General features: G+C 45.5%; 1 protein-coding gene across 1 annotated transcript in view; it reads right to left on the bottom strand.

The window, feature by feature from the left end:
• The window catches only part of C8B (complement C8 beta chain), a 38,299-nt gene extending 15,446 nt beyond the window's left edge, over positions 1–22,853 (bottom strand). The window contains exons 1-7 of the mRNA XM_025427777.3: positions 22,661–22,853; positions 15,867–16,023; positions 12,577–12,718; positions 10,477–10,618; positions 7,893–8,025; positions 5,720–5,917; positions 1,691–1,931 (exon numbers count right to left, since the gene is read on the bottom strand). Coding sequence (XP_025283562.1) covers positions 1,691–1,931; positions 5,720–5,917; positions 7,893–8,025; positions 10,477–10,618; positions 12,577–12,718; positions 15,867–16,023; positions 22,661–22,752 — 1,105 coding nt within the window. The 5' untranslated portion in view covers positions 22,753–22,853. The remainder of the gene's footprint in view (positions 1–1,690; positions 1,932–5,719; positions 5,918–7,892; positions 8,026–10,476; positions 10,619–12,576; positions 12,719–15,866; positions 16,024–22,660) is intronic.
• Positions 22,854–25,625: the final 2,772 nt, after the last annotated feature.

The raw sequence follows: 25,625 nt of genomic DNA, 5'->3' as shown, positions 1-25,625 counted from the left end.
ACCAGCTTCCCCTTTAGGGTCCTCAGAGGCTCTGAGGCTCTTTGCTGCCCTCCAAAGAGCAGAAGTGCTCAGAGTCACTTCCTAAAAATGTGGCTCTTTATCGAACCTCTAGGGATTGATTCAGTGAATTGAATCCCCTTACCCTGACCCACTCTTTTAAAATCTTTGCTATAGAAGAGAGAGCTTGTTCATTAATTAATTGAGGTGATGCATTTAAAATGTGGGTCTAGGACCTGGCAAAGAGAAGGGGCCAATTTTCTTTCATTTCTTGGCTCCTTTCCTTCTTGTTCCTCCCTAGTCCTCCCCAAAGCATCCTCCTCTCCTGGGCTTGCTCAGAACTCAGTGTGACTTGTGGGCACTCTGAGGCCAGGCAAGCGGAGGAGAGCACTTCTGACTACTGGGCTGTCCAGTGGTATTAGTGCACATCAGTATTTCCCCCAAAGCATGTTCCTTGAAATACAAATCTCATGATAATATATCTTGTAATTTTTGTACTAGTAAGTATTATGAGAAGAAGTGCTTCTGTAGTCAAGTAAGTGTGACCAATGTTGTTTCAGAGGAGGTGGAGAGGTCATTTTATGGCAGAAGGCTTGTGGAATGCTAAAAGTGGGATCCATTATATGTTTCCCCAATTAATTTGATAACCGAGTCCCTCTGCAGGAAGCAGTTTGAGGGAAGATGAAAAGTTCTTTTGAAACCAGTGGTATGGAGGAAGCTATCCTCGACCTTAGTGAGACTGAGGCCACATGGGCTTAAATGTACATATATCAGATACCATGTATCCTCTTGCAAGTATAATGGACTTATAACTGAGCCCTGGTTCTGCCACTGTCAACTGTGTGACCCAGGTCATGTCACCTGGCAAGTGCCATGTGAGAGAACACTGGATTGGGAAGCAGGAGTCGTACCTTATGCCTGTTGTTGGTCATGAGTGGAAAGTCCTGTAATTATATGTGTAGGGAGAAGAGATTGTTGAGGTGCAATGGAAGGTGAATATTAGTTTGGAGGCTATTTTAATAATCTGTGACCTTAGACCTTGCTACTTAAAATGTGGTCTATGGATCCACAGCACTGATATCATGTCAAAGCTTGTTAGAAATGCAGAATCCTGGGTTTCACCTCAAACTTACTGATGGGACCTGCTAATTGACTGGAAGGAAAGAAATACAGTCAAGGTTGATTCCTAGGTTTTTGGCTTGAGCCACTGGCTGGATGGTGAAACCATTCTGAGATGTGGGTGAGTATGGAAGACACAACTTTGGGAAAGAAAAGCAAAAGTTGACTTTCAGGACATGGTAAAGTTATGATGGTCATTGGACATTCCAATGGTGATGTCAAGGAGACATTTGGATGTAAGCTCCTGGGTGCAGGGAAGAGAGCCAGGGTGGAAATATTGTTGAGTTTTCCATATGTTGAAGGCACTTAAAGCCATGAGGCTGGATGCTGTTGTCTAGATACAATAGCTGTAGAAAAGAGGACCCCCAGACACAGGTTTGGGTGCAGGAGGACCGACATGAACAGGTTATGACAAGGGGAGAACTGCAAGTGAAACTATAGCCAGGAAGGGAGAAGGGAACTAGGAGCAGAGCTTATAACTCTTCTCCCACCAACTAAGGGAAGCGTCTCTCCACAACCTCACAGAGCTTGTGTGTGCCCCAGCAGCAAAGCCATAGTCCCCTGGGCCGTGTACCTGCTCTCTCCATGGCTTCTTTGTTCATAATGAGCGTGTATTCATAAATGCCCCCCAGCACAGCCTCTGTGATGTAGTGGGTCCCGAAATCACGGAAGAGATCTCTGTACTCCCCATAACTGTACTCCAGGGGCAGCAGCTTGACTCTCTGAAGGAATTCGTAATGGAGCATGAGGCTTCTGGGTTTCAGCTTGTAATGTGCTACTTCAAGGTCAGAGCGCGCGTGCAGAAATGTGCTTTTCTAAATGAAATACCAACATGGGAAAACCAGACCTTTAAAGTTAGGAATCTGGAACGAGAAGATGAACTTTACAAATACCATCCAACGTTCTTGGCCTGGGGTCATCACTCTTATGATTCCTTGAGGATACTTGAGGGAAGACGGCCTCTTTGACGAGCTTTCATTTCTCATAAATATTCCGATGTCCTTTCAGCTTGGGAGAGCTTGCTCTTAACTCACTTCCTTACAATAGCAAAGAGGGAATGAGTAGGGTAGGTAGCCAGAAGCAGACATGGCGGGGAGCAGCAGGTGCACATGGGCCCACTCTGCTGGGATACAGGGTCTGCCTGCCTGCAAAGGCAGCCTCCTTGTTTATGCTCTTCAAATTCTGAAGAAAGGCATCTCAAGAAAGAGTCAAAGTGGTGCTTTAGGAAGGCCAGACATTGCAGTATGGTGGGTCAACATACTACAGCTTGCACACCAAATCAGGTGCCTGGTGTTACAGATGGAGTTTTACTGGAACGTAGCCATGCCCTTTCATTCACGCACTGGCCATACCTGCTGTCCCCCTACAATAGCAGAGCTAAGGAGCTGTGATAGAGACTCTACAAAGCCTAAATTATTTACTATCTGGCCCTTTACAGAAAAAAGTTTGGTGACCCGTGGTGTGGGGACCAGACTGAAAAGATGGTGATGCTAGGTGAAGTGCAAGCATCCAGGAGGTATGAATATAATAAGGCTTCTTATACTGGGGTGTATAAAGAAGGAGAGCTAAGAGTGAGAAATGTCCATGAGGCACATTCTGCCCCAGTCTTAAAACTTCCTGCTAGTTTGACCTACCTATTCTAGAAGGCCATGCTAGTTCCCATGGTGCCTACTGCCCAGGCCCCTCATTGCTTCCTGGCTTCCCCTCACTTCATTCTAGTCCTGCCCCAGAGACTCACAACTCTCCCTTCTTTCTTACCCTTCCAAGCTAAGCAGTGCTCTGTTCATAGTTTTTCTAAATATTGTAGGTTTCATCTCTCGCTTGGATTTTGAGAAAAGCCTTTCCACCGATCTCCTTTCTTTCTCTAGCCTGCTTTCAATGTACCAATCAGAGTTGATGTCTTAAAACCCTAAGAGTATTATGGGCATGTCTTGTCTCACTGTGCTTCATAGATACTATGTTTTTGCAACCCTGCATCAAGCAAGGCTATCGGCACCTTTTGCCAACCGCATTTGCTCACTTTGTGTCTCTGTGCCCCACGTTGGTACTTCTTGCAATACTTCAACATTTTCTTTATTGTTATTTTTGTTATGGTCATCAGTGACTATGACTTGCTGAAAGCTCAGATGATGGTTAGCATTTTCAGCAGTATTTTCAATTAAGGTACGTCCACTGTTATTTCAGACATAATGCTACTGTACATTTAAGAGACATAACTTGTGTGTGCCCTGGGAAACCAAAAAATTCATTTAGCTCACTTTATTGTGACATTCACTTCATTGTAGTGGTTTGGATCCAAGCCTGCAATATCTCTGAGGTATACCTGTATTACAATGCCCCCTGGGCTTAAAACAAAACCCTGCATTGGCTCTCTATTGTCTCCAGAATAAAATCCATTCCCTCACTGTGAACATAAGAATTCATACTCTGTCCGCTGGCAGTGAAGTATTCTTCCCATACTTTCCTATTTTCCACCACCCACACCATACATCAGCATCCGTGTAACTTCTCATTTTTCCCCAAATCTGCCATTCTCTTTGTAATATGATTTTTCACATGCTGTTCCTTCTGCTTTAAATGCTCTTTCCTCCCTTGTCTTCTTGATGCCCATCTACTTATATTTTAAACACCTGCTCAGCTACTGCTGCCTTCATGGCACCATCTCTGAATTTCCCACTCCATTCTCCAGGATGCCACTGCACTTTGCTTATATTTCCCTTAGAGCACATACCATGCTGTATTACATCAGTCCCACCCTTCATCACTATATTTCAGTCTTTCTTTTTAAAGATTTTACTTATTTATTCATGAGAGACACACACACAGAGGCAAAGACATAGGTAGAGGGAGAAGCAGGCTCCCTGTGAGGGGCCCGACGCAAACTCAATCCCAGGACCCTAGGATCATACCCTGAGCCGAAGGCAGATGCTCCACCACTCAGCCCCCAGGCGACACTATATTTCAGTCTTAAACACCTACTAAGTGCCATCGTAAGTCTAAAGATGAAAGAAACAGCCTGTGCCACCAAATGGCTCAGAGCACAGATAAGGAAAAACATGCAAAGACCATAACAATCTTGTTAAAGTTTACTACTCATTTTCTGGTGGTTGGTATTTCAGCAGCAGATATTTCTAAGCCCTTCATCACTTTTTCCTCATATGAATCATTATAGATGACTTGATTTCCTCCATGTTCCACTCAGATTAATTTTCTAACATATTGCACCCATGTTGAAAATGCTCAGGGACTAGAGAATAAAATGCATCTTCCTCACTCAAGAATTCAAGGTTCCTCAGGGCTGCCTGTCACCTGCTTCTCCAACATCATATCCCTTTACTTCCCGGTTCAATGACTCCTCTTCCACCAACTCACAGGCTTTGACCTCCATCTTAGAGGCAAGGGGGAGCAGGTGCCATGATTAGATTAGGATTGTAGAAGTGTCTTTCTGGCAGCACATAAATCTGAAGGGGCAAGTCGGGAGACAGGAGACCCCTCAGGGGGACCAAGCAAGAGGTGCAAGGATCCAGGCTAGTTAAGATATAATCAGAGTTAGATTAAGAAATATTGGAGAGTGACACTGAATGATTTGATGGCCAAAAAATGTGGAAATGAAGAGAAGAGAGAGTGAAATACTATTCAGAAATGCTTAGCCTAGAAAATTAGAAGGGAACAAATGCTATTTAACGTGGAAAATTTGGGAGGAAGAGATTGCTTTGGAATGTCCACGAGGCATCCAGGTAATGATGCCCAAAGAGTGTGCAGTGCAGGTCAGAATGTAACAGAAAGGTCAGAAGCAGCGATGAAGGTGCACAGTTTGCCCTCGTGGTGTGGGGGGTGAACAGAAGAGGTCACCTGGTATGGCTGAAGGGTAAGAAAAAGAAAAGATGGCCTCAAATTAAATAAAGAGCAGGAGAGAAGATTAGAACCCAGAAAGGGAAGTGATGAGGAGCAGCAGGCAAGCAGGGGGAACAGGTGTGTGATGGTGTGGCTGACTCTACCAGATGCCCTAAGAGGTCGGAGAAGAGGTCTTGGGTGACATTCTGGAGGGGGACTTCAGCTGAATATTTAGGATAAAAGTTAAACTGCTGGGGGTGAAATACCTCCAGAGATGATTTGGCTGGAAAAGCTACAATCTCAAGCTTAATGAAAACCATGGTGGGGTGGGGGCGCCTGGGTGGCTCAGTCAATTGAGCTCAGGTCATGATCTCAGGTCATAGGATGGAGCTCTGGGCTCATTGTGGAGTCTACTTGTCCCCCTTCTTCTGCCCCTCTGTGTGTTCTTTCTCTCTCTTAAATAAATCTTTTAAAAAAATCTTTAAAAAAAAGAAAACCATGGGATAAAGTTCACCAGAAAGGGAGAGAACATAAATATAGAAGAAGAAAGTAACTATATGCCTCAGCCTGGTCTTTCTAAAAAGTAAGTCCGTATAAGACCATGCTTTTGTGTGTGTGTGTGAGAAGATTATCAAGACCACAGAAATATACCTGGTTATGAGGCTTAGTAGTAATGGGGAACACAGACACATCTAGGCATGAAAATTCAAATGGAAAAATACATACATAATAAAAATACGTACATTAGAGAGCAGTAGAGGGTACTTACGGTGTGAGAGAATCGCTTGATTCTGCTAATAAAATGTTTGCCATTATCACTTGCCATGCTAATGCCAAATTCAAATATTTCAGGTATTTTAAAACCAAAGCTGAAACTGGATGTGCTTCTTTCTGTCTTTGTGATGTTATGTTCGAAATCTGAGTACGACTCATATGCTGTCAGTGCAAATTTGTATTTGCCTTGGGTCTAAAGGAGGAAAAAAGAGAATGTCTCATTTCATTTGACTCACATCAGTTCAATACAAGTCAACAGATCTCCACTGTACTTTTCCTGTGTGTAAGGCTCTCCAACTAGAGGCTCTGGATACAGAAACCTGAAGGCCAACTGGGGCCCCAGCCCTATGGCTCCCAATCCAGTAGGAGAGAGAGATTGTGGGAGATACTCAGAGTGGGTGCTTGATTTGAGTTTCAGCTGGTAGAAATGCAAGAGAACACTCTGGCCTGGGGACTCGGCTTAGGCAAAGTCCATTGGAAAGAAGAGGACGCATTCTACAAAGTTCAGGGATTCTAGTGTGGTTGACCCAGAAGATGCAACAGTGAGAGGAAGGGACAGGTGTTGTGAGGGTGTGTGCTGGCAAAAAAACGTTGAGGTTTCTGCATTACTAGAGGCTCTGAAATGTGGACTTAATCCAAAGATGAACCAACATAGACATAGCTGAGCCTCCAAAAGATCATTTTGGGATAACACAGAGGTTGCACTGGAAGGAATGGATCTAGGGTCAGAGAGACAGGCCAGTGTGGAGGCTATCAGGGAAGAGCAGCTGATAGTGGACGAGGCCTGGTCAAAGGGGGTGCAGCAGGGATGAAGTGGCATGGAAGGAAAGTGTCTGCCAGAGAACTTAGAAGAGCTGCTTGCTCAAAAATCAGTGTGTATTGTTCTGTGCACAGGGGAGCTGCCAAATGGCCTTGGCGGGATGGCCTTGGAGGGACCAGTCCCCACGGGTCTCCACTCATACACGTCAGCTGCCGGTTGCCTGCAGTTCCCGTAACACTCAGCTGCTGAGGAAGGGAGAAGTGATTCCCAGTGTGGCCTGGGGTAAGGTGGCCTGAAGTGGAACACGTCACCACTGTTTTCCAGTTGAGCAACCTTGGATGACCAATGTAACCTCTGTATGCCTCAATTTCTTCATGTGTAAAACAGAGATGATGATTGTTCCTCCCATTAGGCTTGTTCTGAGGATTGAATCTATGTGGATAAAACACACACAGTGCCTGACTCGACACTCCGAAACCACTGGCTCTGCAGAGGGAAGACCTACGATGTATGTCCTGCCGGGTCAGGGGCTATTTCAACTGCGATGATAAATGGCTGCGCTGAGATCCTCCCTTGAAAGTAGAGACCAAGGAGGGGAATGGCAGTGGGTACTGTAGGGCAGGCTGTGCTCGTCCCTGGGCTTTTTTTTTTTTTTTTTTTTTGCCACTAAGCATGCATGGGGAGAAGAGGAGGAGGAGGAGGCCCAGCATGGAGAAGGATCTCAGCCCAAAGTAGGCTGGAACTCACATCCTTCCTTTGGATCTCCAGCGTGTATGTGCGTTGTGTGTCCCAAACCCCACTCTCTGTGCATATTGCGTTGAAGTTTGCATGTTCATAGCAACACAGGCTTATATTGACAGAGCCAGTTTGGATTTAAGAGGCTTCGCAGAATGCTGGTTCTAATAGATGGGGACTGGCAGCAACAAGAAAGCGGTTTACATTTCCTGAGGACTCACCATGAAGCCAGGGGTTTGCTGCGTGTGTTACGCATTTTTACACGTGGTCTCACTGATCCTCGCAGAACCCTTCCAACCCTCAATGTAAAGACTGAGAAACTGAGGCTCAGAGCATGTAGGGTTACTCGGGTGCTATCCTGCACAGTCACCCAGTCTGTGAGTCTCTGAATCCGAAGCTCTACTTCTGTCTTCCAGCAGCTCTGATGCTGTTGCTCAAATAATTCTGCTGCTGCAACTCTTGCTGTTACTGTACGTGGCACGCCGGCCTCACCACTCTGCCCAGAGGAAGGAACTGTCCATTTTACATATAAAGGATGGAAGCTCAAGGAGAAGTGATACATCCACGCTCACCAGCTAGCAGGCCGCGGGGCAGAGCCTCGACTCCCGGCCAGCTGGCTCCTTAGAACACGCTCCTTCCCTTGCCCGGCAGTGGCCTCCTGGCCGTCACATACCTGTGGGGTGTAGCTTTCCACATTGTAGGGCTTCCTGAATCTCGTGTTCAGTATGTAATGGGGGGAGCATCCTCCGGCGTAATACCTGTGATCAAGTACTGGGCCCTCAAAACTGTTGGTGAACAGATTTACCCTGCAGGGAAGGCATGGAGAGGGGGGAGAGGTTAGGGTCATCGGTTTATGTAATCTTGACTGGTAGACCCTCATGATGAAACCAAATCTCCTCGGTGGAGGAGATCTGTCTCCTATACCTTCAAGATATTTGTCTCCTATACATTCAAGGTCCCCAGTATCTGGTCCAAACCAGCTTTCCAGCTTCACCTCTGGCCCTTCCCGACCACGATCACATACCCTAGTCCCAGCCATTTGGAGATGCTTAATCTTCCACCAGTGTGCTCTGCTCCTTCTCTTTTGCAGAAGTGCTGTTCCCTGTACCCAGAACGCCTTTGCAGCCACTCACTGTTTTATCTCTTTCTTGTCTTGAAAGATTGAGCTCTGTTGTTGCCTTGGACGTCCAACACTTGCTGTGCTTGCCCCCTCAAGGAGTTATCACTCTGTACTTTACCATTAGCTTAGGAGAATGGCTTAACAAAATAGCTAAGAACATGAACTCCGGGGCCAGACACCTGGAGTCAAATCCCTGTTCTGCCATTTACTAGTAATGTGACCTTGGGCAAACCAGCTAGCCTCTCTGTACCTCGGTCTCGTCATCTGTAAAATGGGCACGAGGACAATTCCTGCTTCATGGTGTGAGGATTACATACACCCACTGTGTTCAAACACTGCTTGGTCTATGATAAATGTTTGGTATTATTTGTCCCACTAGACTGTGTGCCCTCGAGGGTGGTGGTTTCCTTCTTCAATCCTCCATGATCTCCATCACAAGACACTGAATGATTATCATTTACCTAGGAGCTAACTGGAACCAGACCAGCAGTGGGTGGCTCTTTGTACGGATCACCATATATAGTGTCCCGCCATGCCCCGGGCAGCAGATATCATCATGTCTGTCTAGAATGGATGAAAATCCAGGCTGTAGCTTTATTTCTCACTGCCTCCCGAGGCAGGCCTCCATCCTGCCCAGCTATGACTGCTACTGAAAGCTCTTTTTTTGTGTGGTTGGAAGGAGTTCTGTGTTCCCTCAGCTTCTGCGCACTGGCCTCAGTTCTGTTCCTAACAGAATCATCTCAGGCTCTCTTCCCTGTGACAGAGTTTCATGCATCATAACAATGTCTATACATTTATTTTTATGAACCAGTACAATGATGTGTTTACTTTGTGGAGGCAGCTGTTGTAATCGACTTACAAATATTGGCTCATTTAATCCTTATAAGGATTAATCGTTAAGACATATCGATTATAAAAAAAAAAGACATATCGATTATGATGATGGTGCTTATTTCACAGAGGAGGAGGGTAAGGTACAGAGGGTAACTGACCTGCCCAAGGTCTTACTGCCAGTCTGCATCCTCCCCACCACATAAGCTCTTTGCTTGTCTGCTACAACCACAGTAGCTTATTTGATCCTTATAGAACTTGAGGGAAGGATATTATCGACTTCCTTCTACAGATGACAAAACTGAAGCCCCGCCTACAAACGTGCCTCCCGCAAGGTCCCAGGGCCAGTGAGCTGTCCTTCCATCTCCTCCTACGTGATCCAGTCTGGCTGACTTGGAATATCCACTCTGTTGACCTCTTAGTCATGTGAACCTAGGAACTCTCTTAACTTTTCTAGGCCTCAGTTTCCTTATTGAGGAGGTGGAGATTATAGTCACAGGTTTAGAAGTGGTCCTGAAAGCAGGTCTTCCCCATATGAGGAGTATCTCTCTCTCTGATGACAACCTTTAAGGAGTGAGATTTGATTTATGTTTAGGAAGAAAGTGAATTCCACTCAGGGTTACTGTTCTCCCCATACTGCATCATATACGATGACTTCTAGTACATGTGAGGGGAGGCTCTCACCCTTCCTCTTGGAAACTAAGAAGCTGCAGAATGTGGCAGGAAATCAGGGAAAACACCAGGCTAGCTTGGTCCCTTTTGATCTCACTCCTCTGATCTCTCTAGAGGATTAGAGCAACTCAGAGATCCCCAGAAGCTTGAAATACAGACTGCAGACCCATCTTGGAAATCCATTTCTTCACTAACAACTTAGGGGCCTAACCTCTGGGCCAGGCCCTATGCTGGGGCCTAGATATACAGAAGCAGATTAAAACCTCCCCTGAAAGCTGTCAATAGGATTTGGAGGTGATGCTTAGAAAGCACCTAACACAGTCACATAACAGGTGTTAAATAAACATTCTCCCCCGCCCAGCCCCAGGGTGAAGCCTGGATGGTCTCCACACAGCTCTGTCCCTAGTGTTCCTAGCCCAGCCCTCTGTGTGGCCTGTACCTCTCCTCAAGACATGTCCCTGGAGCTCCCTGGAGCCTTCTTCAGAGAGCGGCTACAAGCATCCACTTACACCATAATCTTTTTTCAGAAAGGTAGAAAGGAGCAACTCTGCCAAAATCAGCTCCCTTCCTCTCAAGCAGACTGACATTTGATTTTGTGCCTTCCTATCTATACGGCAGAAAGACAGTGACTTACCCACTGGCCAGACGGCCGATTGCCCAGTACTGTTCCATTTCATGCTGACATTTTTTATAAATCCTCCTACAGTTCGCTTCATCAGACTGGTCTCCACAGTCATTGTCCCCATTGCAGAGAAGTCTGCGGTTTACACACCTCCCTGTAAGGAGAAAGAGTGTTACCTATAGTCACATGGCTGCCAAGAGGGGAACAAACATGGGATGAGCACCAACTATGGCCAGACATGCTCCTGGGTCTTTCATGCCACTTTGATTAGTCCTCATGTATCAAGGTGGGTCAGTAGGGCATTAACATTCTTCCCCCCAAGAAGCCAGTATTGCATTTCCCAATGCACTTGGAGGGGAGATTATTAAGGATGGGGAAAGGGAAAGTGTGTGGGCAGGATCAAAGTGGCCAGACAGGAGGGAAGTCTAGACTTCTCTCCCTGAGGCTGGCTAGGGTCCTGCAGGGTCCTGCACATTGCTACCTGTGTGACCTTCCACAGGTTACCTGACCTCCCTGCCTCAGTTTGCTCATTTGTAAAATAGGGAGGTCATCCATTCTTAACCGCCCCCCCTTGTTGGGGGGTTTAAATGAATAAATGGAATGGTAGTGGCTCATGGTAAGTGCTAGATAAGAGTCATTCCTCTAATTACTGTTTGGGTAGGCCAAATGCCCATGGCTGGTAAATATTTGCAACAGGATTGGAAACTATGGATTTCTAATCACAAATTCTTCCCACTGAGCAACACCAACTTCAACACCATAGCCATTTAGATTATTTTTAAGCTTTAAAAGTATTTGGACTATATATTCAAGATTTGCAGCACTTTTGCTTCCTTTAAATGTCTTACCCCCCTGACTTGACTCCCTTTCTTATTTACATATTCTTGGGGGATAAAGCCTGTAAGACAGGTGACCCTGTTTCTTTAGGTGTGTCTGATCATTTATAACCAATATTAATAGTAGAAGAATATCAATCTGGTCTTCAAACATTTCTTACAAGGCACTTAAACTAAAGCCTGCCTGAATAACCATTATGACTCTGGTCAGAATCATGGAACACTGGCCATAATGAGTCCATGGACACACCTGTAAAAGTCTTTCAGATTTATTACATAGAATCCTGCATTTGCAATAAGCCCTAGAAATTCCTCTAAAAATCTCTAACTCTTTCCTGAAAAATCCTGAAGCACAGTCCACATGAGTAAAGTGACTGTAGAGAGTTGCAACAACCAATCTAGATAGTTTGGGTCAAAATACTCGGAGTTCTGTGGCAGACTTTGAGAAATAGGCACAGGTTTGCTTGAATTCATAAGATGAATGAGTTGGAAAGACAAGTGTTGACTTAGTTCTGCAGCAGATGATTATTTATTTCCTTCCCTCTGTCCATCCATCTGTCCTTTTTCTCCTTTACTTCCTTTAACCAAAAAATTTTACTGACTATATCACATATTAGGGGCCATGCTATACTTGGTTATGCAGAAATGCAAAAGTCAAGAACTATCTCTGCAAAAACTGTTCAGAGATAAATGATCTAACCACCTGTGTAACCATTGTAGGTACTGAGCCCCAAGCTGTACTGAGCCCCAAGCCTCTGAGAGAGGCAGCGCTGCAAAGAATATTCATATCCATTGTGCCACTTAATGCTTAGAGCACGCTTGTAAAGTACTAACATCACTTTCAATTTTGTTGAGAGGACCAACATGCAGAAAGATTAAGTGACTTCTCCTAGGTCACAAAGTCAAAATGAGACTTGACTCAGGATTCCTGATTCCAGCACACGTTCTTTTGGTGTCCTTCACGTCAGTGAATGTAATTTGCATCCCAAATTTCTCGCCGCAGCTCTTCTACTTACCTGCTGTATGATGTTGGGCAAGTAACTTCCCCAAGTCTCAATTTCTTCATTCATTCAGTGGAGATAATATTAACACCTACTCTATAGGGCTGTTTTTGTGAAATAATACATGTAAAGAGAGATCAAGGAGGGCAAGGAGGCCTCCCAGCCTGACATATGACCCTGACCTTGAGCACTAAGCTATGGCCAGTCCCCCCCATCATTAGGTCTCATCACTTCATTTGCTAGATTTCCCCTCCCACTCCTGCATCCCTTTATACCTGTCTGTGCGCACACAAAGCCTTCACATCGCACTTGGCTTCTGCATGGTCTGCTGGTAACACAGTCTTCAACTTCCTTGTCAGAGAAGTTACACGGTTCCCCATAGAACTGAGAGGGCCGGAGCAAGGAGGCATGTCTGTACTATGGCAGAGAGGAGCAAGGTGAACCAGGGGCAGAGGCTCGGGGACCTCAGGAACTGAGGGGTACACTCCGGGGTCCATGTTGCAATTGGCTGTTGGCTTGCCTGTTTGAACTAGACTGTGAGCTCTCTGAGGGCAGAGACCTTGCCTTTGATCTCTGCAGCTCCAGTGATCAATAAAGATTTGCTGAATGGGAGAAAAACCCTGGCTTCAGAGTCAAAGGGTGAGTAGACCAGTTCAATAGGGTGAGTAGACATAGCCAGTTCAATAATACAAAACCACAATCTCTCAGCTTGATTACTCCAGTGGGTTGATTCAAGTGGTTCTTGTTTACTTAGTATCTTATAAATGAAAAAGCAGGGGCACCTGACTCTGATACTTTGTAGTTATGTGATGTTGGCAAGTTACTTAGCCTCTGTGATCTCATTTTGTTAAATCTATAGAGTAGGGGCAATGAATTACCTAAACACACAGTTATCGAGTTTCAATTACATATATGATTTATATGTGAAATCAAATTATGTTGTCTGGTACGTAGCTGGCACACAATTTCTTATACTTATTTTTCTTTATTATTATTAATAATTTTTAGCAGTCAATATTTCTCTAACTTCCTGTTTGTTTATTCCAAAAATACTGAATTTCTAGAACATTAATTGAGCCACCCAATGTTGAAAAGGTAGGTGTTTATGCTTGTTTGTATTTTCTTTTTTACTGAAGTACAGTTGACAATGTTACATTAGTTTCAAGTGCATAACACAGTAATTCCACAACTCTATACATTACATCATGCTCACCACAAGTGTAACTACCATCTGTCACCATGCAACGCTATTATAATATCCTTGATTATATTGCCTATGTTGTACCTTTCACCCTGGGACCTGTTCATTCCGTAACTGCTTATTTATTTGGTTTTAATCATGGTCCTGGCCTCTAGCATGCTCTCAAAGAGGTTGTCACAGATGGTGGTGGTGGTGATGGTAAGCACCAGCCAGTGACAACACAGTGTGATAAGGAAAGACAGACTGCTCCTTAAACTGTTAGGGGCATCCCTGATGCAAACTCAGAGATGCAAAGAGAGTAGAGATATCAGGCAAACAGGAAGAGGTGGCATGAGGAGGGTAGAGAAGAATAATCTGGATGGAGAAAACTGCTATACCAAACCTGAGAGACTAGAGTGTGCCTTGTTTCAGAATGCAAAAAGAAATTACTCATGGCTGGAGAGAAGGGTACAAGAGGGCAGATGGCCACGGGTGGAGGGAGATATAGCCAGGGACAGGTAACGCGGGGTCTCCCAGACCTCAGTTAGGTTAGGTTCAGCATTTTACTATGAGGCAATGAGAAATAATTCCCAGGAGAAAGTAATCAGAGTTGGTGGCTTCCAAATCTTAGTTGTAGGTAAGAATCTGGTGCAACAAAAGGATACAAACCAAGGTAGCAGCCCCTTTGAAGAATGCCATGGTAACCAACCATGTTGTTAGCTAACCATGTTGGATAGTGTCTGGAAATCCTGCCCCACCCCCAAATACAGACAACCATTCACCCATGCTCTTTTGCACTTCCAGAGGGTCTTTCTTCTTGGAAGGCTGAGACTGGCAGGACAGAGATGAGGTCTGCAAAGAATATGCTAGATGACCAGCCCCAGGCTCCAAAGACAAAATGGGTTTGAGGAACGTGGAAATGATGAAAAGAGACATCTCGAAATGCCAGTAGGAAGGTTTTGATACTCCCAGCCAGTGACCCTGCAGAGAGTGATGATGTCCACTGAGGGCAAGCGCGTAACAAGCTCCGAGTGAAGAGCTCTGGCTGGCTGGCTGGCTGACTCGCACTGAGTCTTCCTGGTTTATGGGGCAGATGAAGCAATTATACAGATAATTGGATTGATGTTGATAACTTCAGCAATAAAGCTCACTTTGGGAATGGAATGATCCAGCTTGAATCTTCACAAAGCTCCAGTTAACTGTCCTGGGCTCACTTTCACAACCTCATTAGGGTCTTAGCCCATGGATGCTTTGATGTCCTGAGGAGTTGGGGAAATGGCGATTGTTCTCTCTTCTCTGACACACCTGCTCTGCCCACAGCTGGGATCCTGGGTCAGCTCTCTTAGGACAAGGGAACCTGAATAACAAATACTGCAAAGACCACGTGGTTTATTTGTTGTTGTGAGGTTGTTTTATGGGAAAACACCATGCAAGAAGCCAGAAGGCTGAGTTCAAGGCCTGTTATTTGCTACCAGGTGAATGTGACAAACCACCCGTTCTGAGTCTGTTTTACTCATCTGCCTCACGGAAAGTGTCACAACTGTCTTCCCTTTCTTACAGAGGTGTCATAAAATATCATGAAATCAAACAATATACATTTATGGAGCACCCATTATGTTCCAGAAATTTAACTGCACCGAATTCTATACAGAACTGAATAAACCTTCAACAGCTCACCATTTAACATAAAGGTAAACAATTAAGGGAAAGTAAGTGACAGGAAGAATACAGAGCTATTACAGCTCAGAGATGGCCTATCTAACTGAGCATATGGCTGAGAAGTCAAGGAGAGGCTCAGAGAGGTGGCTTATAAGAATTTCAAATCATGAGTATGTGTTAGCCAGTGATGGACATGGGGAAGGTCACTCCAGCCTGAGGAAACAGCATGAATAAAGGCAGAGAGGGCATGAGAAGTGGTCAGAGAGAGTCAAGTGTTCTGTGTGCTGGAGCAGGGGACGTTTTATGGAGATGTCATCCAGGTCTATGTTCTGGAGGCCATGAATGTCATGAGTCTGGATTTGAGCCTAAGGGCCATGTGTAGACTTCAAATGGTTTCAAGCTGGGAAAAGACAGGCCAGACTTGCATTTTTGATAGCTCCTCTGGTTGCACAATGAAGATGCATTGAGATAGCAAAGTTGGAGGCAGTAAGTCAGAGAAGGAAGCTGTTAACAAGAGCCAGGAGAGATATGCTAGGAAAATAACTGGAAGGTCGAAGAAAGGATCTACTACTTGGAAGCACAGAGGAACAGAATTCATGAATTAAATAAGCCAATATTTATCGAGGTCCTACCATGTGCCAGTCACTGTCAGCACTGCCCCAGCCAATCTCGCTGAGAGATAGGGCTTCTTGAAGCTTACAGCTCCCCCCAGGCCAGAGTACTTACCCTTTTCTTCTGACAGGGATCACACATGGTCCAGGAGGACCAGCTGGACAGTTCACAATCAATAGGCATCAGCGTGACATCCACACTCCGTGTTTGTCTGCTCTTGGCAAGGCTCTCATTGACTGCGTTTGACTCAAGAGATTGTGGCCTTTCACTTCTACAGGATCATCATGAGAAAACACAGTCAAGTGTCAGAAGGGAATTAAGTATACATGCAACCATCCCTCCCACCCACTCAGTAAATATATATTTGCTCAATTATGTGAGGCTAGTAGTTTATAATTCAAGTATAGGTTAAGTCATCCAGCAAACAGTTACTGAACAGTCCTAAGTGCTTTACATTTTGGCTAGCTATGGTTGAAAGAGTACTGAGCTCAGAGCAGAAGATCAGCAGTTGGGGGATCTTGGGGTGCTTTTTCTACCTGTGTGAGTTCCACTTTTTCTCATCTATATAACGGGAGAACTATAGATATCCCACAAGGTTTTTTCTATGATTAACTAAGAAAGCACATATGAAAGCACTTTATAAACTCTAAACTGCTATAGATATGCAGGTAATACAACCACAGCTGGATAGAGGACTTTAAGCAAATCCCCCCTCTCTGCGGGTCTTGTGTTATGCTGTAGGAAAGGAGAGGTTTGAACTAGATGGTATTTTGTTTTTTGTTTTGTTTTTTTATTTTTATTTTTTGAAGGGGAGAGGGGCAGAGGGAGACAGAGAGAGCGACTCTTAAGCAGGCTCCATGCCCAGTACAGAGTCCAATGCCAGGCTTGATCCCACTACCCGGAGATCATGACCTGAGCCCAAATCAAGAGTTGGATGCATATCAACTGCGCCATCCAGACACCCCTGGACTAGATGGTCTTTAAGGCACCCTATCATGTTAAGAGTCCATGAAACATTGGCTGAGAACAAACAACATTCAGGGTACTGAGCTACAGGGACACAGGCACATAGAGAACACAGGCTCTGCCTTCTGGAACTCTCAGTTTGTTTTAGAATGGGAAAAGAGAACCAGATCTCCTATCTTAGCTCTTTGGGACTTTATCCATTAGGCAAAGTTTTTAAGCATGCAGGCCCCATGGCCAGAGCTTTGCTTTTTAGGGGCTACAGTATGGAGCCTGGGCAGGGGTGGGGAAAGCCTGGACGTGGGACAAGCAGGTAAGAGCCTCTTGGCAGTAGCACCAACGAGTGATGCGAGCTTGAACCATGGCAGCGTCTGGGGGAGAGCACTTGGGGAGGACAGGTATATGAGGCACTGCGCAGGTGGAATAGGAAGGCATTAGAGAGGAAGGGGTTCGAGCCGATGCTTGTTTCCTGTTTAGGAGCAAAAGGGCTTGTCGGGGAAGATGTGGTTGGGACATGCTGAGTTCCAGGTGCTCATGGAACACCTGTATAGAGTATTCAGCAATTGGTTCCTACGTGGGGTTCACACTCAGAAGAGAGATTTTCACAAGAGATATGGATCTGATCGTGCAAAGCTATGGAAGAAGATGAGACTGTTCTTGAGAGGAGACAAAGGCCAAGGGTAAGTCCTTGCGGAACATCACTACCACCCGCAGACCAAGAAAGGTTGGTGCCCTGCCAGTCCTGAGCACAGGCAGCAGAGGGCAGTGGGTGGGGGCATAGGTGAGGCCAGGGTGGGTGGTGGGGAGACAGGCAGTGTCACATCTGCGGAGCAGTCAAGCGATGTGAGACCTGAAATACGCCCAGAAAGTAAGGGAACCCTTTTTGTTGAGTTCCTGGCACTCAGTGGGTCATTCCGTAGAATGAATAAATGAACGTGTCACTGAATCTGTCTAGGCCTCCAGTTTCCCTACGTGTAACATGATGGGTGTATTATTAAGATTTTGCTTTTCTTCCATCGGAGAGCATATAACACTGTAAGATCTTTGTCATCTGTGTTCCTTTCCAAGACACGAGAGATGAGAAAGGAAACAGATTTGCTGAGCACCCAGGACGTGTCAAGACGCGAGCACGGAGTTTGACCTGTGCTATCTCACGGAGTCCCCACAGCAATGTGAGAAGACACTGCCGCTTGGATAGATGAGGGAAATGCCTGAGAGTCATACAGCTGGTTCGCGGTGGTCTGAGGGTCTTAGCTGAGGTCTGTTGGACTCTAGAACCTCTGCAACCGTTTCCCCAAACCGGGAACCAGGCCAGCATCCACTCTACCGGTGCCCTCCTTCTCCGTGCAACGCTTCTTCCCTCCTTGCGTCCAAGATTGAGTCATTAGGGAGAGCATCACAGAGCTTCCACTGACTCAAATACATAGTACATCACTCCAGACAAGGTCATTAACAATACATTCTCACTTGGCAAAAGTCCTAAAAAGAGTATAATATTAACTACAGTGAAATCCATCTCCACAACCGCCCCAGAGACCAGCAAAAATCAATTGCCTAGTAAAGTTGGATCTTTAACGAAAGGTCAAAGACTCTCCTGGAAACCACAGGTGGATGCTTTAAAATGGTTACTTGAGGCAGGATGCTGCACACCAGTGGGGGGGCTCAGAATGTGCTCTTATCTACTAATTTGCCCAGGTTTGACAAAACAATACTGTCTGTGATTCGGCTTCTCCTAAGTATATATTTGACAGCTCGGCAGGGTACCTTCTTCCTGTTTCAACTCAGAAACAGTTACATTGTGTTTTCAGCAATGATCAACCCAATTCTGGGCCACAATTGAGACGGGGTGGATAAGTAACAGGAGTGCACACACACACACACACACACACACACACTATTCAGAGTCACAATTATTTTCCTCTCTAAGATTTGAAAGCCTGTTAATAGGCAAGATGATCATTTACAGAAGGAACTTGGTAAAAAGTAGTTAGAGCCACCGGATGTCTCATTTTTGTGCCCCATTTTCATTATGGAGGTGGCAATATAATGAAGTAATCAGCTGCGTAAATAGTATGTTTGTAAATTACAGCAGTTGGGATGTGTGTGGTTTATTAGCCCTACAAAACGCAAATCTGAAAGAAAGGCTGACACTAAGTCGCATCTTTAAATCCTGGCCTCTGTGTAGGGATATAGCTAACGGCTCTCACACCTATGGATTTTTACAGAAATAAACTAGATGGACTTTTGACTCGCTGAATTGACTCTGTCACTCAAAATCCTCTGTATGGGGGATGCCTGGGTGGCTCAACGGTTTAGAGCCTGCCTTCGGCCCAGGGTATGATCCTGGAGTCCTGGGATCGAGTCCCACATCGGGCTCCCTGCATGGAGCCTGCTTCTCCCTCTGCCTGTGTCTCTGCCTCTCTCTCTCTCTGTCTCTCATGAATAAATAAATAAAATCTTTTTTAAAAAAATCCTCTGTATGTTTTTAATGTTGAAAACTTAAACATGCCCAGAGAAGTACAGAAAATAAAGTAATAAACACTCATGTACTCACAACACAGGATTGGCAATTATTAACATTTTGGTATATTTCCTTCAAGTGTCTCTCATTCATTCATTCATTCATTCATTCATTCATTATTGGAGAGAGAAAGAGAGAGCATGAGCAGAGGAGTGGCAGAGGGAGAGGGAAAGGGAAAATCCTGAGCAGACTCTGATGAGCTGAGCCCAATGTGAGGGCTCCATCCCACAACCCTGAGATCATGACCTGAGCCAAAATCAAGAGTTGGATGCTTAACCAACTGAGCCACCCAGGTGCCTCTAGTCTTTCTTTTTTTAAATAAAAATGAATAACCCTATACATTTCTCATCTGCGTGTGATACCAGTCCAGTTCCATTTCCTTCTCCTCCTTTTCATAGGGAACTATTGTTAGGAATTTACACATATCCTTGAATCCTTTAAATATTTTTATGTATCTATCCATATGTGTGACATAGAACACTGTTTTTGTATGCTTTACTCTTACTGTACATCTCATTGTGTAAATTGCTTTTGTCAATCTCTATGTCTGAGCCCAATGCTCGTTTGTTCATAAAGAGATCTTTACCTAGATATCCCATCAGAGGACATAAATTGCATTCGATTTATTCTTTTTCTTTTTTGAAGGACATTTACATATTCCCACTGTTTTTCCATTGCAAATAATACTACAATAAACACCCTGCTACAGGTTCTTGGAACATATCTCTCTACATAAGGAATGGCAGGGATGTGCCTTTCCTCGAGGTGTGTGGAAAGCTACTGCCAACATCAGGACATATTTCACTGGGTCCCTGTCTCTTACTCTCTTTCTAACAGGAGTTTCTGATCAAAATAAAGATGGATCCACCGAGTAAGGCAGGATTAGGTCAGCAGTAAATTGCAAGCCATCAGCTTATATAGATGCGGTATGTCAATATATTTTGGCTTTCTGTAGAAATGTCCTGACACAACAACTTTCTTGTCACACACAATTTGTTAGGCAGCTGCATCCCCTCTGCAACCAGCATCCTTTCTCTTTGCTAGAAGGGGCAGCCTCTGGGTGGCAGATTTTCAATTTCTCCTTTCCCTGTCAGTTGCCATTGTAGGCGTGAAATTTAAAGCAACCTTTCAAGGCAACAAATGTGTGGCCCAGGGACAGAGAAGGGGCATGGAGGTCCAGTAGGTCAGATACACAACGAGAGGGGATAATGCACTTGAGAGGTAGAATGGTGCAGGGTTACACAGGAGCTCTGGAACCAGAAAAAGTCTTGGATCTGAATCCATATTCTGTTACATATGAAGTAAGTAGCCTTGTGACAATGACATTATCTCTCAATCTTAGTTTCTTTTCCTCTCGGTTACACTGTAAACAACAGCACGTACCCCAGATAACCGTGAGGGATGAGAGCTCATGTAGCTCAGTGCCTGGCACAGAGTGGCAATAAATAAGCCACCGGTCTGGTGACAGTGTGATGAGTTCATCTGGCTTGATTATAAGAAGAACTCAAGACAAGAAACCGTTCTCAGCTAATAGGAGGGAGGTCTCAGCTTCTCCTGTTTCAGAACTGAAGCCTGTTCTTCCACGCTTGACATAGGAATTCAAATACCTGCTGCTTGCAGGGCTGCCCGGTGGAAATCACGGGGAGGGGCCGAGCACCACACCTGGTTTGAGACTGACAGAGAGTGAGTGAATCTCCTCCTCTCTTTGAGGATCATTTTGCTACTCTACACCGTGTAAGTATGAGATTAATATCCACCTCTGGACATGGCTGGAGGGTTGAACAGGGCCTCTACTTACCCTCTCCTACCTCCGCTTCCTACGTCAGAGTGAACCTTCTAATGTATAAATATGATCATGTTGCTCCTTGGCTTAGAACTCTTCAATGGCTCCCTATTGCCTGGGAGGGTAAGAGTCAAGCTCCTTAGCCAGCACCCCAGTGTTCTTGGTCCTCTCTGCTCTGACCCTGCTCACTCCCACTTTGGTGGCACTCCACTGTGGCCTGTGCTCAAGGCCTCCTGAAATAGATTTGAAGCTTCAGGGACACACCAGGTTTGTCCTACTTCCATGTCTTTGTCTGTGGTGCTTCCTCTGCCTGGAGCTCCCTCCACTGCCTTGGCCGTTTGACAACACCTATTCATATATAAAGATTCAGTGCGAGTACCCTGTCTTCTAGAAGCCTTCCCACATACCCTGCATGCCCAGTAGAGCTGGTCACTCCCTCTCTTGGTTCCCACCTGTCCCTGTATCTTCTCTTGCAGCAGTACACATAGAGTGTGCTCACGTGCTGGCTTTCTCCATGAGAACACAAGCTCTCTGTGGCTTACTCATCTCTGTATCATGCAGGGGTCACTGCTGTGGGCAGGGTTGCTATGAGCCCCTTCAAACCTCCATTCCAGACACATTTCCTCGGGTCCATAACCCTTCTCTGTGTATACAGAGTGTGTGCACCTAAGGAAGGCCTTGGTAACCTTGGTTCTTCTTGGGGCCAAGTTGAGATTCTTGACAATCATAATAGTTACTATTTGTTGAGTGTGCAATGCGTAGTGAGCACTCACCGTCCTGGTCTTAGGGACAGTGCCCAGTGGCAGCTGAGTGCTAAACAGAGCTGAGACCAAGGCATGTGTCCAATGGGTACTGGTGCTCCTCACGGTAAGTGGGAGGTTGTGCTCAGGAAACATTTATGGAATGAACAAAAGGAATAGCACTAACAGTCCTTCCTCCCAGAGGGTTGCTCACAAGGTGGCCTGGGACACCTGAGTGCTTCAGCATTCATGGTAGGGACTTTTCATGTAGAGAGGATGCCCCAATTGCCAAGTCACTGGCACTTGTCTCACTGAAGCTCAAGTTTGAGCTTTCACTCAGATAATTTCTTTAGCCTGTTTTATATCCTGTTAACAAAATGATGAAATAAATCAATTAGCATTTATCTGCTGAGAACATATGGAGTGTGTGTGTATGTGTGTATGAGAGAGAGCGAGAGAGAGAGAGAGAGAACGCCAGTGGGTGAGCAAGAGCACCTGAGAACCCAAAGAGTTTGGGTTGATGAGCAGATAGAGTGAGTCCCTCCCATAAATTAAAATCATTGATGTGAATTGGCTCTTTTTTCCATACACAACAAACCTTCTTTTGCATAAAGAATCACACCGGGGCTTTGTTCAGAACACAGAACAAGTATCCTATTCTTCTCAGCGTGACAAAATACATTCAAACATGTCAGTTTCTTCTGGGCACTTTTGTTGAAGTCAGATGCTTGGTTCCACAATAATTTCAAGGGAGTTGTTGATATTTTATCAAATGCATGCAAACTGCTTCAAGAGATGTTCCTTATTCAATAGGCACTCAACAAAGAGGCGGTCAGCACTCTGTGGCTTTATACTCCCTGTCACATGATTGACTGGGGAATCATGTGTAACCGTCACTTACCTGGAGCCAGGTAAACTGAGGCAGCCCAGAGCAGCACAGAGAAGAATCAGCTCTGCCAGTGCCCTCCACCCCTGCGGCCGAGATGTCTTCATTTTCAGTATGAGACCGAGCTTCTGCCGAGGCTCCTAGGTCCATGAAAGGTCCACGCAGGGAGCACTGCTGTCAGCTTCTGTCCCCATAGAGCAAACAGGTCAGCAAAGTAAACAAAAAATCAACAGTGACCGGAAACCCCTTAGACTTTGTACAGACAGAAACTTACCTATGACTCTGGACACCAGGGAGAACAATGGAAAGTTCTACACAAGAAAGAGGCAGCCAAAAGGACAAGCTGTTAGGATGAGGGGCTCGAGGTCCAGACTGCCTGGGTTCAAATCCTTTCTCTGCCACTTGCTCGCTTTGTCACCTTTGGCAAGTTACTTTATTTTATTTTTTTAAAGATTTTATTTATTTATTCATAAGACACGCAGAGAGAGAGAGAGAGGCACAAGCAGAGACAGAAGCAGGCTCCATGCAGGGAGCCTGACATGGGACTCGATCCCGGGTCTCCAGGATCACGCCCTGGGCGGAAGGCAGCACTAAACCTCTGAGCCACCCCAGCTGACCTGGGCAAGTTACTTTACATCGAAGCCTCAGTTTCCTCAAATGCAAAGCGGTGAGGCTTAAGTAGAATAACAGAAGTAAAGTGAGTCGAACGGGCCCATGTTAAACACTCAGATATGTGAGCTGTTACTGCGACGTGGAAGGCAGGGTGGGAAGTCCAGCCGAGCTTTGCATTTTGTCTCTTTCTAGCTCTGTGACTTTGAGCAAGTTGACGAGAGGCCGTAGAGCTCTAGAGCCTATCTACCTGAGTTCCAGTTCTCTTGGTATGTTTCACTAGCTGTGTGGCCCACGGCAAATCATTAACCTCTCCGAGCTTGACTTACCCCATCTATAAAACAAGAAGAATAATAGTACCCAACTCACAGGTTGTTGTGAAATTTAAATAAATTTCAATATTTAAAACACTTTGTTTTTTTAATTTTCTTTTTTTTTTTTTTAAAGATTTTATTTATTTACTTGAGAGAGAGAGTGCACAGAGGGAGAGGGAGAAGCAGGCTCCCCACTGAGCAAGGGATCCTGATGCAGGGCTCGATCCCAGGACCCTGGGATCATGATCTGAGCCAAAGGCAGATGCTTAACTGATTGAGCCACCCAGGCGCCCCTAAAACGCTTTGAAGAGTGCCTGGCACATTCTATGTGCTCTCTCTATGAGTAAACTGATCTATTTTTATTGACTCTCTCTGACTCTCTTTCCTCATCTGTAAAATGTGGAGGACCATGCTTACTTGGCAGAGTTGAGAGAGTCAGATGGGATACTAGATATGAAAATGTTTCACAAGTAGGCATTATAAAAATGCTAACTATAAGAGAATAATTATCCAAATATGCGGTGGTGTTCCTATATAACTTACGTCGAACTTCACTGTAGCTAGGGGGAAACAGAGAGCTTCGCTGACCTCTCTGGGAAGTGAAGCAGGTGGCTGGTACTGCTAGATTTCACATGTGTCTCCCACATTTGCTAGTAACCCCCATACAAGCATGAGCGGTAGCAACCTGAAAAGAGTTCCATAAACACCACTGCTCTTCACCTATCACCTCTCCCATGTCACGGGTAGGGGGGACTCACTGTCCTCCCTGTAAGGTTGAACATGGCAAAGGCAGGTGCCATTCATGTATGGTGGACCAACCTGTTTGATTTAAGCCTAGAAGAGAGTTTCACCTTCCACTTTTCATTATTCTGAATAACACACTGATTGCCTGGTCATTTCTCTGTGGCCTCCCCCTTAAATGGGATTAAAGAAAAATGTCCCCTAAAGCTCTCTTGCCACGGCTGAATCCAAGCAAAAGTGCACCTCAACACCTCTAGGAACGATTCCCAAAGGACCCGCAAGCCGAAGGAGGATGGGTGTCTTCACCTTTGTGGTTGCAGGGTGGACACTGTGAGCCCCGCCTCTCAGCTGGAGATGGCGCCTGGCCTGCCTGTGGCAAGGAGCCCTGGAGTGGGGTTGGGAGCAGCAGAGCACAAACTCAAGGGCAATGTGCAAACGGCCAAGGCTCCCAAACACAGCTCCCTGAAAACCATCACTGACTGCCCAGAATCAACAAAGTCCAACCTGCACGGACCTGGCATCCGCAGTCCATATGGGGCTTTATAAATGTGGTGGATGACCCTCCCGTTGCTGTTAATATTGCAGGTGTAGACGAGGGGACTCGAGGTGGGGGGAGACAGGAGGGAGCCTGAGGATGGGCTGGGAGAAACTGCATTTGACTTCCTTACACAAGGTACCCAATCTCTCTGTCTTCTAATCTGAAAAATGGAGATGATAATCCATTAATATCTACTTTATGAGGTTTTGAGGTTTGAATGTATAAAATATTAAGGCTTTAACCTACCTCCTGACACAGAGGGGAGTACTCTTGAGTGCCAGCCTGCTCCCTATCCCACCACACCTGCCAGAGGAGCCCAGCTGGGGCTGGGAATGCAGATGAGGAAGATCAGCGAGGGGACAGATGGAAAGCCCCAGAGGGCGGCCATGCCTTCACATTAATTGGGTCCAGAACACAGAACACAAACTCTGCTGTCAGACCCTCCTATGTGCATCCCAGTTATCATTACCCCAAGCACAAGGCACTATCTCACTGTTGTCCCAATGGATGCAGTGACCTGAACTTTGCCACAATTGATTGTGGTAGTTAATCATTTGTAAACAAGCAGAAAATTGCATTTCAAGAAAGATCCATGTCCTCTCCCATGCCTGCCTGCATTTAAGAGAAGCCACATCCTTACAAGATAAGGCTCCCCTTCCACCTCCTCAACCTGCTGGACTCACAGAGAAACTTGCACATTTTAGAGAGCAGTGACTTGAATGACTCATGTGCCCTCTCTTGCCAGATTTTTTTTGTGTGTATGTGGATGCTTTTCCTT

The sequence above is a fragment of the Canis lupus genome, chromosome 5 (genome assembly GCF_003254725.2).
Source record: "Canis lupus dingo isolate Sandy chromosome 5, ASM325472v2, whole genome shotgun sequence".
Classification (NCBI taxonomy): Eukaryota; Metazoa; Chordata; class Mammalia; order Carnivora; family Canidae; genus Canis; species Canis lupus.
This window is presented reverse-complemented; position numbering and strand designations above follow the sequence as displayed.